The 14192-nt window shown below is 41.0% G+C and overlaps 1 protein-coding gene across 9 annotated transcripts in view; it reads right to left on the bottom strand.

Moving 5' to 3' along the window:
* The window catches only part of SOX5 (SRY-box transcription factor 5), an 822966-nt gene that overhangs the window by 120644 nt on the left and 688130 nt on the right, over positions 1-14192 (bottom strand). For all 9 annotated transcript variants that reach the window (XM_054036563.1, XM_054036572.1, XM_054036525.1 and 6 more), the window contains one exon: positions 2823-2943. In XM_054036563.1, the coding sequence (XP_053892538.1) occupies positions 2823-2943 (121 nt within the window). The remainder of the gene's footprint in view (positions 1-2822; positions 2944-14192) is intronic.

Raw genomic sequence — 14192 nt, 5'->3', positions numbered from 1 at the left:
TGATTATTGGATGTCCCAACTTGAGAGTCTTTATGGAGGCCTGACTTTCAGAGAGCAGGGTACAGCACCTTCTGAAAATTGGGCACTTTTCAGGTGTCTCAAACTTGGCAACCAATAATCAAGGCACCCAAAATCACGAATTCCTTTTTGAAAATGTAGGCCATAGTTTTTACCTAGATAAAACTCCCCCACCCACCCCAAAAATTTATAAATTCCCCATTTGTGGGTAAATGCTAAATACAAAACTTGCTAACATGTGGTTCTTACCTGTTTGTCAATAGAACTAAGGGTCTCATGCAGTTATTTGTTTCTAAATGCAAGTTACGAAAGATAGCAAATAATAGAATTGTCACTTGGGAAGTCTATAAATCAGTCTTGTAAAATTTTAATGAAAAATTTTCAGCCCAGGCTTAAAGAATAAAATTTTCAAAAGCACCTGAGTTCCTTTAGGAACTTTAATCCCATTTTCTAAAGTTACAAGGCAAATAGGGCTAGATTTTCAAAGGCATTTTAGGTGCCTAAAAATGCAGATAGGAACGTAGTGGGATTTTTAAAAGGGCCTAAGCAGGTTAGATGCCTAACATGGAAATCAGTGGAAATTAAATAAACTGCTTATGCCCTTTTGAAAATCCCATTTGGCACCTGTCTGCATCTTTAGGTGCCCCAAAATAACTTTGAAAATCTGATCTATGTGAAAGTCAATGGGACTTAGGCTCCTAAGTGACTAGGTCACTTCTGAAAATTGAATGTAGGTTCCTAAGTCACTTAAGCACTTTTGAAAATTTTACCCAAAATCTTGTCTGCCATCTACTATGCTTTTACCATGATGAATGACAGAAATGGGGGAGAGAAGGGTAGAAGTGGGGAGTTGTTTTAATTGCTTGTCAAAAACCATTACTTGATGGGACCATATTACAGTTTTCAAGGCTGCTATATTTTTCACTGCTACAAGCTTTCTAGGTATAGCTAAGCCAATATATGTTATTGTTTACATTAAATTGTGAGCGAAAAGAAAAAAATCCTTTGGACTACTGATCACTTCCCCTCAGCTTCTCATTCAAACTCAGTCAAACATGCCAGGGAATCAGCAAACAGAGAGCTGTCTTTTTCCACTGGCTTCTGCTCAATCTTAGACCTTGGCATGCTGTTAATTTTAAGCCTTATTGCCAGGAGCAGCAGCAACATTTTTCAGTTTTTTTTATTTCCAAGGTTACAAAAATGTGTGATGTCATATGAACTTCATGGATGTGAGGTACTATGTGACTATCCCACTGTTAATTTTCTAACAGTTAAAAAAAACCAACCCTCTCTCCAAGTCAGACTGCATTAACACGGAACTAATTTAATCTGCCAGATATGTCTAATGGGGTGTTTTCTTGACCTTTTCCAGGCCTACAGTTATGGTAGCATTCATATTCAATGTGGCTTTCGGTTACACATTCTGCAATGTGAATCACTACTTCTCCCGTTTGAGAACAAATGGGTGTGAAATCACTGGAAGAAGTGAATGACCCCATGCTTTGGCACTGCAGCTGCTGAGTGAGGTGAAGTGTTTTGAACAGTGATTTCTCAGTAGTGGTAACAGCCTACTGTACACCAAGATGAGGGGTGATGGCCAAAGCGAAAGGGAACTTTGCTCAAAGAAACCCAATACTGGATCTATAAAGTTAGAAAAACAAAAGAATCTAAAATTGTGGCATGAAAAGTATCACCAGATAGTCCCTTTGCATTCAAAATTTAATAAACTGCTCCACTGGTGAGCACTGCGTAATGAGAAACAATTGATAAATTCATGAGTTAGTCAATGATACAGATGGATACACTGATGCGGACATAATAAAGCTAAACAGACGCACTAAAGAGAGAGAATGGTAAAACAAGCAAGTCTTAGATAACGAGATAGGAAACTGATATCAGTAGAGTTAGATAAGCACAAATGCATAAAACCAGGTTTATAGAATTTATACTGTAGCTAAATCTATTTGATGAAAGGAAGATTTTTGATTTATTTTGAACCTATATTTATTCTTATCTTGTTGACAGGAACAAGAGATCCTATGGAAGGCTTAAATAAAACTGCCAAAAAAATCAGGATCCTGTAGTGATAATAAAACTTTCAAAGATTAAAAAAATAGATGTTATACAGTTTTTAGTCTTAGGCTCTTGTAAAATATACTTATGCTTTGTGTTAGTCCATCAAATTGAGAGGCATATGCTATCCTTGATCTTTGTACAGAACTCCCGTTGAGATGAATGTGAGTTCTGTGTGTAGAAAGAGGGTAGAATAGGCCCTTAGTTAATAAAAAGCAAGCAGGCTGCTAGAAGAAAAAACATATTTCCCTACAATAGTGTTGAAATTTATTGAGCCATTTCAAACAACTTCCCTTTTAGATTAAGAGAGGAGTATCTGTGCATGGCAATGAGCATGTTCCCTTGTTTGTGTTTTCTTTTGTTGCACAGCATAGCCAAAAATTTCAAAAGTAAATAGTGATGGTCAGTGCCCAACCTGACACACTGTAAAGAGATATTCAGAAAGGGCGGAGCACATGCTATCTGAAAATCAGGCCCTTCAAGTTGGGCACTCACATTCACTAGCCAGTTCTGAAATTCTTGGCCATTATATCAGTGAACATATTAGTGATCTCTTGGCAAATCTGTCCTCACACTATTCTGTAAATCCTAAATTCAGTTTAGTGGTCTGTCACCTCAAGGCAGTAGACATGATATTTCTGATGGTGACTTAGTTCAGCATAACTATTGGACAGCCTGTTTGAAAACTCTGCCCCCTGCCCACTTCCAGCTGGAAAATCTACAGGACTTACTGCATCCTGCCTTGTAGCTGAAACCAGGAGGAAGGAGGAATCCTTGCTGAGCAGCTGCTGCTAGGGTTCGTTGATCTGGAGGGAACACTGGAATCATCAATGGAGGCAGCTGACCTTGAACCTGCTGAACAGAAGGAGGAAAATCAAACCTGGAAAATCTTCTGGAGAACATGCCTGTGTAGTTGCTTATTTATTTTTTTTAGCCAGGTCAGAGTAGAATATTCTCCTGTGTTGTGAGGGGTTCCAACAGCATCAACAGTTCAGCCATGTGTTAATTACCATATACCCCAGCACTTCATATTAATTACATAAATTAAGGAATACTTATATTTCATTTCACCTTAACAACCACGTCTGCAATTTTATCTATCTTCTCCATGTGACAGCAAGATATTCCACACCACAATGCTGCCAAATCACAATTATATACATAGAACCTTTCATCCCAAATGATTCTAAACATTTTGCAAATATTAGACGTGTATGTATGTGTTGGAATATATGTGTGCATGTACACACACACACGTACATGCATGCACAGACATAGACATGTTCTCGGAGATGGCCACAAAACACAGTTGAAACACTTTGCTCACAAGTGAAATGCAGCCACGTCTGGAGTGTCAGCTGTTTCATGTTGCACAGAAACACTACACAAAAGTGTAGGGCAGGAAATGAAGACTATTACATTGCAAGTGAAACTGAAGGGGACTTTAGGCAGGCAGAAAGTTGTCATCCAAATTGGAAATTGGCCATAACACAACAGCTAACACTACTACTTTTGCAAAGTTTTATGCATGTTTTTGATTACTACAAATGGTCAGGACATTATTTTTCCATCTCACATAGAAGAAGAGCAAATCGTTTGGTAACTTAAGTCATCAGCAGAATAACTGGTTTTAACAAAAAAACTATACTAATAAATGAAACTTTGCCTTTCAGGAGATCAATCAGTAAAGGGAAGGAAACCCTTATAAGAGAGGTCATCAAGACTGACCACAGAATTGTGGAGCAGAGGCATAAGAGATGTAGATAGGCTGTCATAGATTAACATTTGGTTCATGGTGTGATATATGCAGCCAGAGGCGACACCTGGGGTGGGGCACACAGGGTCATGTGCTCCCCCCCAGATTTCCTGCTTGGCTTGTACTGAGCATGCTCAGTAATATCTGCTGAAGCCGCTGCCCTCACTCTGGTCCCTGTCCCCCTCCCCCACTGTCGGCAGGTATGGGTCCTCTCTGTATGCAGCATTAAGAATGGTGGTAACTCTGTGGGTGGTTATTGCACCTTTACAGCCTGGGACATCCTGTAAGACGAAGCTCACAAGACGTATTGGTTAGAAATTGCTGCATTTGGAGACTGAACTCAAGGCTGAAGCTATGCTAGATGTAATGCCAATTACTGTGTTAACTCGATTCACTTTGGCTGTTACTTTATTCTTCTTGTTGCTATTCTGATCTAGTTAGTTAACGAGGCATATTTGGATTTTGGGAGACATAAAATATAAAATGCTATTTCTTCCTCCTTACATTCAACCAGTCTGGAATTGTCCCATTTCTGCCTTGATATATATATATATTTTAAGACAAAGTAACTGTATTCTTTTAGAACAAAAATGAACAGCCGTGTGGAATTTTTGCATAGTACTCTTCTTCGGCAAGAAGCCATGGAACTTTTTTTTAAATGGTTTCCAGGGATGAAAGTGACTTTGCCAAGCAAAGAAGCTTCAAAACAGGACTCAAAAACACTAATAGAAAGACAGATGGTTCTACTAAGAGCTTTGCTGCCAAAAAAAAAAAAAAATGTTAAAAAAAAAAAGGCGAAAAAATGGAGTGATGTTATTGAAGCTGACTGCAAAGTTCTCTGATGACTGCAAATACTCTTGTCCCATTGCAAGTGTTAACTCTGCCTCCAGGGCTAATATAACCAAAGCACCACACACACACACAAAATTGTCATTGCCAAGCCCACAACGTAGCACAAGTCTGCACTTGATTCCAAATGACTGCCTGATACGCTAGCAAAACATTGCAGTAAAAAATCCTCCCATTTAGGAAAACGTCTACCAGGAAAATGCCCTTTTTTCTCAAAACTGGCTGTCACATTTTCTTTTTCAAATTCTCCCTCCAAATTACACCCTGTAAGGGGGCCATAGGACCCTTCAACTTTAAATGACACAAACACAGTTGTATAAAGGAGGTAAGAACTGGGGAGAGGTGAGGACGGTTTGCATGGATACAGGAATAACCCAGTCAAAACAATGTAATTTCCATTCCAAACTGGAATATATGTAGCACCACTCTAATACTTGCATTTATTTCCTCCCAAAAATAAGGGCAAATGTTATTTCATTTTAATCAGATTACTTGATACAATATAAAATGCATATATTATGACTGACCCTTCCTATGTCTCATTTAACTACTGCATTTTAACTTTTATACAACGTATGTTTATTGTTACCTACTGTTGCTAGGATACAACTTTTTGAAGTGGTAGATAATTCAGATCCTCTCTTTTCAGTTTTTCTCCTGAAGGTTTTCTTTATTTTTTTTAAGCTAATGCCTTGTTATTCACATTTGCCTAATAACAACTTGTCAGATGGTTAGTGTTCTTTCAAAAAAAAAAACAAAAAACAAAAAAACCTTCTTGATACTAGATTTACAGTTTGAATGCAACTGACCCCAAATCAGGGCTAGTTTCAGACCTTGCCTTTTGTTCTACTAATGTATAAAGATAATGAAAATAAATACACACTTTTATATGTACATACTTTTATACAAGTCTATACACTTGATAGTATCCCTCTCTCTCTCCACCATTCATAGGTGACTTCTTAGGTGTAAATTCCTCAGAGTAGGGACTACAGGTTAAACCCTGACCCACTGAAGTCAATGGCAAAGCTCCCATTGATTTCAATGAGCCAGAATTTCATCCTGATTCTTCATATGCATTTTTTACAGCGCCTATCACAATGCAGTTCCAATCCTGTGTGGGACCTCTGGATGTTGCTGCAATATAAATATCATCACATGACTTCTCAATTTATCAAATGGCTCAGCAATCTATCTTATAACAGTACACCACTTTTCAGGTATCCAGAACTACTATCCTATTATATGATAGATTGCAGAGCCATTTGATAAATTGAAAAGCCATGTGATAAACTGCAATTATGCATCTTTTACTGACTCATCTTCACCCTGCCCACTTACTTGTCTGCCCCAAGACTCATTCTAACATTCCAAACCACTAAGTAACTGTAACTAGACACATAAAAATAACCCAATAAAAAAACCTCAGCAACCTGCTAGAGAAAGGGTTCTTTCCTCTGCCCCCCCCCCCACCTCCTGCCAATGTAGAATTGCTCCATCAAAACAAACCCGATACATGTAATGTCACGCAACTAGAAATGGGTATTTTTAAAACTTTGGAAAGAAGATTCCTAGCTTTTCAGTATGAGTCATGGTACTTGCTTCCTACCCTGGAAAGCCCTGAGATATTGGATTGAAGTCATGCCATTATAATGCAGAGAAAAGCTATTTTTTGTGTGTGCCATTTTTAGAGGTGCTTAATGTATATTAGTTTTATTTCTTCTCTCCTTCTGAGCCATGTCCCACTGGACTAGTGGTAAAGAAAGAACCTATGATACAACAAATAATCCCAATACAATTTTAAAACGCACTCTAAAACATTCCTAAAATACCTTTATTGTAACATATCTGGAATATATAGAATATTTGTTGGTGTATGCATCGTATGAAGGTTTTCTTAGTGCTCATTTAGCATGAACTACTTAATTTACCCTTAGATTCAGTGCTTGTGTATAACATAGTTATTAGAGTGAAGAGAATATCGGTCATTTTAAGATCAGGTAGGCTGTTCAGAATATCTGAAGCATCCCCTTCTCCGCTCCCTCACCTCTAAATACCCTTCTTTTCAAGGTTTGTTTCATTATGAAAAATTTGTATTTTTATGCAACGTTTCAGTATTTGCAATTCCTATCACAGAGGGGACACACAATGAGAAAAAAAAGTCAAAATAAATAAATGAAATAACCTAAGGGGGAAAAACCACCTCATGTAATATAATTTATTAATTTATTTTCAAAGTTCCAAGTTCTTTAATTCCATTAAAAGGCCCCCTACATCCCCAAATAAAATAAAGTAAAATAAAATAAATAATTATTTTTCTTTGTCCCAATACCCTTCTCCCCTCAATGGAACTTAATATGGTTATCAAAGGATATGAAATACTTGGAATCTTATTGATGAGAAAATATGGGAATACTGAAATATAATATAAGCAAGTCACTATACAAGAACATAGATATTTTCATTCATGCACCTCAGACTGGTAATTTTGGAAGGAAGTTCCATGTTTATGATGAAAGGAGAACACATGCTGCTCAAAAGTTTGGATTATTAGAAGTAGCCCCTGAGGAGATGGGTTGTAGTCAGAGTGTAGGAGAGGCAGGAAGGGTTATCACATGGGTGTGCAACTTATGACACAGACACTACACCACCATCTATATATTATTATTAGTTGTATTAAAATTGTTCCTAGCGCCCAAACCAAGATCAGGACCCAACTGTATTAGGAACTGTAAATACACAAGGTAAGAGCCCTGAAGAGTTTATAATTTAAATACACAAGATACAATAAGAGTGAAAGAAAATATTATTATTCCTACTTTACAGATGGGGAATTGAGGCACAAAGAGATGTAGGGCCAGATTTTTTAAAGGTATTTACATGAGTAATAGAATTTTCAAAATTCTACTAGGTTCCTATCTGCACCTTTAAATATCTGGCCCTTAGTGATTTGCCCAAGTTTGCACCAGAAGTCTGTTGCAGAGCTGGGAACTGAACTCAGATCTCAAGATTTAGTCCAGTATCTTAATCACAAAACCATATACTTCCTGTCTCTCACATATATAGGATATAAATTCATTTATAGATGTGTACATGAACATACTGGGTACAATTAAAAACTCAGCATTTATTCTTTCCTATAGTAATTGTGATGCTTTGGTCTCTCCTACCTTAGTTGAGGAAAATACCTTGATTATCTCAGTTACCTGGAGCAATAAATAGTTACTAGCTACTGTTGTGCCTTATATACATTTTTGATTGCAAGCTCTTCAAGGCACGGATCGTGTCTCTTTTTATGTACTATGAAATGCCTTGCACGCTTTGGGTCACTATATAAATAATTACACACAGAAGCTACATAAAAGAACGTTAAGACAGAAAATTTAAGCACTCAGATGTTAGGAAATACCAGAATTAAGGTTGCCTGTGCAACCTTAATTTGGCCCCCTTGTGGATGTCCGTTATGACAAAGTATTTAATTACATGACCACATACTATTTTTTCCCACAGGACACTTGCCTCATTTAGCCAGCTCATAATATTTCTCAAGTAATATATGACCATAGTTCTTTTCTATAAATCTAGATACAGATATGTAGCGTCTGGTATTATTTATTTATTTTCATTCTTATATACTTACACTAATTTCATTCTCACAATTGTCTGTTACTGACATAGACTTTTCTTATTTCCAGGGTTTATATTTTATTACATTTCTGGCACTTATACACCTCTACTTCGATATAACGCTGTCCTCGGGAGCCAAAAAATCTTACCACGTTATAGGTGAAACCGCGTTATATTGAACTTGCTTTGATCTGCCGGAGTGCGCAGCCCCGCCCTCCCGGAGCACTGCTTTACCGCGTTATATCCGAATTCATGTTATATCGGGTTGTGTTATATCAAGGTAGCGGTGTATACTTTACATTTTGGGTTTGATTGCTAGTCCAACTCTCATTAAGTAGTACCTTACTTGGCAAATGGTCCCAATGATTTCATTAGTATTACCTGTGAAGAAAGTATTACTCAATATGAGTAAGGATGGCAGATTTGGGTCTTGAAGCGGGACTTCAGCCTTTATAGATAGATAAAACTCTGAACAGTAGTTCACTACTTTAGTCTCTCACAAGCTGTTACTCAGAGAAATACCATTCTTGAAGCCTACAAACATCTTTCTTTAAATTATTTCTTATTTTATTATGTCCTTTTTTATACAGAAGTGTGGCTAACTTGCTTTTTTCATGTGATGTAGCCATCAAACTGTCTCAATGAAATCCAAATATTACTTTCCAGAGTACTGGATACACTTGAATTGCCCCTTTAACTTCAGATTGTGTACAGAACCATTTCAAGAGTTAAACATACTTCTAACTTAATATGAAAACTGAACATTGTCATAAAGATGACATAAATATGTAGGTTTGTTTTCAGGAGCTAAGTATTTAATTGTATTAAGACACAGTGCTCTAAAACCACTTATTACAGGTCAACAATTTACTACTTTGAATAGTCCCGTTGGCCTATGGGAATATTCATGGTGGAAAGCACTCCACCTGGTATTTGAATGATTGGTCCTTTAAACAGGAAATATATTGGCCATTCTCCTGTCCCCATATCTATTTTAAGCAGAAATAAAAATGCATTTCTTCTTCCAACTACAATCGGTAGTCTTCCCTTACAATTTGGCAATACCTCTAAAATAAGAGAGTGAAATGTTTTTCTCTTGACCTGACCTAACATCATTGCCCACCACCCTCAAATCCACACTTGGAAGGGAATCTCCGTATGTGAAAAGCGGACTCTGCTACCTCTGCAGCATCACCCTCACGCTCTTATGGATCCTGAGAAGGCCTCTCCATGGGGTCTGGGCAGGGCCGGCTCCAGGCACCAGCCCACCAAGCATGTGCTTGGGGCGGTACCTGGAGGAGGGCGGCTCGGCGTGGCACTCTGGCCGCCGGGGAGAGCGGAGCCGCGGCGGGCTCACCGCCCTCCCCCCGGCACTCTGGCCGCGGGGAAGAGCGGAGCCCCGGCCAGGCTCGCCGCCCTCCCCCGGCGTTCCGACTGGTCGGGGAGAGCGGAGCCGCGGCTGGGCTCTTCGCCCTCTTCCCGGCGCTCTGGCCGCCGGAGAGAGTGGAGCCCCGGCCGGACTCGCCACCCTCCCCCCGGCGCTCCGGCCGGTCGGGGAGAGCGGGCCCGCAGCCGGGCTTGGTGCCCTCCCCTGCTGTGCTCCCCTGCCTGGGGCAGCAAAAAAGCCAGAGCCGGCCCTGGGTCTGGGTTCCATGCAGGTGTGGAGAATACAAACTATGGAGAAGAGACAGAGGGCTGTGCTGATGTGTACCTTGCTGGGATGGGCAACACATGGATTTCATGCCTCCCTCCCCCGATCTCTGGAGTTCTGCAAACTTTGTGAATGAGCACCGACTGCCTTTTCCACATAGAGGCATTCCCCAGCCCCTAGGCAGGATGTTGTGGTGGATCTCTGTGAGAGGATCTTGATGTGAGACATCTTCTTCCAGATCTTCCGAGAGTTCTTCTGCAGGGAGTGATTTGCGCCCTAAGTAATATTCTTTCCTTTGTGGCATTAGAGACTTATTTAAATACATGCCAGCACTTATTAAAATTCATCCTCCCAAAATATCAGTAGAGTCATTCAATGCTAAAACCTCACTGTTCACAATTGCTTCCTAGTAATGCTACCGTTCATAGGAAAATATGTTCTTATGTTGCCAGCCTATAAAGACAAATAAATAAGGCCATTTAGGGAGAAAAAATAAACACACCTCTGTAACTCCTCCAGAATACGAGAGCTTTTTAGAGCGATAATGTGGAAAAAATTATTAGCTTGCTGAAAAATGGGAACTATCCCCAACAAGCAATAGCTTGAACGTATATGCCCTGGCACATAGAAAACATGGCAAACAAACCCTCAGAAAGGCAGTGCAAAATGGGCAATGTCTCAAATATTTACATAAACGCTGACCAGTTAAAAAAAGTGAACTGGATCAACTCTAGAAGCCCTAGAGCTCTGCACAGTCCTGGGGGAGATTCTTGTTTTGTTCCTCGTGTCCATTTCAGCAAGGATTTTGAGCGCTATAAAAGTGAGCACATACTCAGCCCCTTAACTGGGAGGTGGGGTGGGGGACGTGCCTTGCATTGCTTAACGGCAGCCCCTCTAGCCAGCTACTTAGCAGTGACATGCTCCAAAAGGAGGCGCTGACCCAGAACCCATTTTGAAGGATAAGATGGAGTGGTATAAACACATAGAGTGAGGCTGGGAAGAATGGAATATGACAAGGACACATACGACCACCACGAACAGCTCATTGTTTCCTTGAAGGATTCAAGATGAAAGGAAATTTAGCATACAAGGAACTTTTCTTGGCTGTTCCAAAGGAACAGCTGAGGAAGGGTGAATTTATTTATGTTGGTTTATATCAGCGATTTTCAAACAGGGGTCCGGGGGCCCCGGGGGGGGGGGCCGCAAGCAGATTTCAGGGGGTCCGTCAAGCAGGGTCAGCATCAGACTCACTGGGACCCAGGACAGAAAGCCAAAGCCCCACTGCATGGGGCTGAAGCTCAAGGCCCTAAGCCCCGTTACCTGGGGCTGAAGGCGAAGCCTGAGCAGCTTAGCTTCATGGGGCTCCCTGTGGCATGGGACCCCAAGATATTGCCCTGTTTGCTACCCCCGAATGCCGACCCTGGCTTTTATATGCAGAAAATCAGCTGTTGTGATACAGGTGGGCTGTGGAGTTTTTATAGCGCGCTGGAGGGGTGGAGGTGGGGGCTCAGAAAAAAAAAGTTGAGAACCTCTGGTATAGAACATTAAAAAAAATAGTGTGGAGCCTCTTCTCTCACATTTGATGTGGTAAATGGAAAATATGCAGAAGCAGGGAAAACTGTAACACAACTTTATCTCATTTGGGATGATCTATGGCAAGCCATTCACATAACATGACAGTTATCTACAAAGACAATTCTGCCACTGGAGCATCTCAACACTTCCCCACCCAGGAAAAAAAATATCCCAAAGGAAAGAAAAATAAATTGGCCTATATTCCAATATGCAGCTGGTTTTGAATCAATGGTTTAGATCTTTCACATGAGGCATTCATGCAGGATTAGTTGTTGCACATTGTCTGGACCCCATTCTAGTGGGTGAGATTCCCAAGGAGGAACAGAACTTTCAGGAAGGGCTTCTATAGTCAGATGATAGCCTGGTAGCTATGGCAGAGGACTAAAGTGCACATTCAAAAGAGCCCTTGCTAGTTAAAGGAGACACAGCTCAGGCATAAGGCAGACATTTCTTTCATGTAGGGGAAAGGGATCCATCATTTGGTTGACTGAGCTGTTTGGTGAATGGGGGATTGGGCAGGGACAAGATAGGCTCTTTGCAACACCATGTCCAGTGTTTGGGCCAAAATGACTCATTTCATTGAGCTTAAAATTCAAATGAATACTGCTTTTCCCAAGCTATATTTCAATGTTTTCAAGTGGTAGCATGCTCCAGAGCGCCCTAGAGCTGTGCTTATGTTACAGTACAGTAATTCCTCACTTAAAGTCGTCCCGGTTAATGTTGTTTCGTTGTTACGTCGCTGATCAATTAGGGAACATGCTTGTTTAAAGTTGCGCAATGCTCCCTTATAATGTCATTTGGCAGCTGCCTGCTTTGTCCACTGCTTGCAGAACGAGCAGCCCTTTGCAGCTTGTTGGTGGGGGGCTTGGAACCAGAGGGGACCAGCAGCCCCCCTATCAGCTTCCCGCTCCCCTAGGTTCCCTGTGCTGCAGCTGCCCAGCAGGCTAGCAATTGCCAGCAGTTCAGCTGTCCCTCCTCCCCCACTGCCGTGTACTGGTCCTGCCCTCTGCCTTGGAGCTGCTCCCGGGAGCCTCCTGCTTGCTGTGCGGAGGGGGAAGAGAGAAGCTAATGTCAGGGTGTCCCCCTCCCCCGGCTCCTGCCACCCGCTTACCCCATTTCCATAGAGCAGGGGGGAGACATGACAGGGCCCAGGACAGAGGGAGCTTGCAAGCAGCAGCTGCTATCTCAACTTGCTGATCTAAAAAGGCAATGTTCTTAGAGTGGAGTCAGCGTACTTAAAGGGGCAATGTGCATCTCTCTCGCACACACTGGGTGTGTGTCTTTGTTTGCCATGCTGTCTCCCCTCCCTCCATTCGTGCTGCCTTGTAGAGTGTGAGGCTACATTAACAACAATGTGTTTACCCTTGAGGGATCAGCCGAGTGCTAGTTCATCATTTAGCAGTAAGGCATTCCCTGGGAAATATCCCTCCCTCTTCCACCTTCTGACTCAGGGCCGGCTCCAGGCACCAGCTTGGCAAGCTGGTACTTGGGGCGGCCACTCCGGAGAGGGGCGGCAGGTCCAGCTATTCGGCGGCAATTCGGCGGACGGTCCCTCACTCCCGCTCGGAGCGAAGGACCTTCTGCTGAATTGTCGCCGCAGACTGCAATCGCGATCACGGATATATATATATTTTTTTGTGGCTGCCTGGGGCAGCCAAAACCCTGGAGCCGGCCCTGCTCTGACTCCACCACCTCAACCAAGCTTCACAATCATCATTGCTGTGTACAGTATTAAATTGTTTGTTTAAAACTTATACTGTGTATACATATATATAATATAGTCTTTTGTCTTGTGAAAAAAATTTCCATGGAACCTAGCCTCCATGGAACCTAGCCCCCCCGCCCACCCCCCCCAATTTACATTAATTCTTATGAGGAAACTGGATTCGCTTAACATCGTTTCGCTTAAAGTCGCATTTTTCAGGAACATAACTACAACGTTAAGCAAGGAGTTACTGTATCTGTCTCAGAAGTACAGCTGAGGATCATCACTTGTACGGTTGCCACAGACTTGTGAATATTCTATTATTTAACACTGTGTATCCCTCTCTTTGTGTACACAATGATAACAGCAACTTGCTCACAAATGTAGTCATAATACAACAAGAGTTAATGTGTAATGTCACTCCCTCAGAATTGGAAAATATATGATCTTTCATTAATAACTGATGATGTCTCACAGCACAGGATGGAGCTTTACACAGTTTCCAGATGCTTGTTTAATGTTCTTCCTGATAAGCTCTGGACCTATGTTGAGCGCTCTAGCAGTAAGCCACTCAATGAACCATTTGTCAGTGAAAAGAAAACAGGTGTGAGATTTCCTGATGTGTTAGAAAGGACATCATGTAGGATAATTTCTTAAGCTGCAAATGTGGACTATTTTCTATGATTGGCTGATCTATTAAATACTGTTTCAATTATTACAATGATAAAGAAGTGGGTGGAGGGGTTGTAAATGCCTTACAGAATCATTGGCAACATACAGTAAATTTTCCTCTCTCTTGTTCATACTAGTCTCTTAGAAGTTTTATATGTATTCTTTTTCCCCTTTTGTTTTTGTCACTTTGCATCTACAAACACTGAAAGCCCCCTGTGTTTTAAATAAAGCTGAAACTGACATGGCCTTTTTGATTTTAAAATAAT

The sequence above is a fragment of the Malaclemys terrapin genome, chromosome 1 (genome assembly GCF_027887155.1).
Source record: "Malaclemys terrapin pileata isolate rMalTer1 chromosome 1, rMalTer1.hap1, whole genome shotgun sequence".
Classification (NCBI taxonomy): Eukaryota; Metazoa; Chordata; order Testudines; family Emydidae; genus Malaclemys; species Malaclemys terrapin.
Note: the sequence above shows the minus strand (reverse complement) of the source record. Positions and strands in the feature narration are given on the sequence as shown.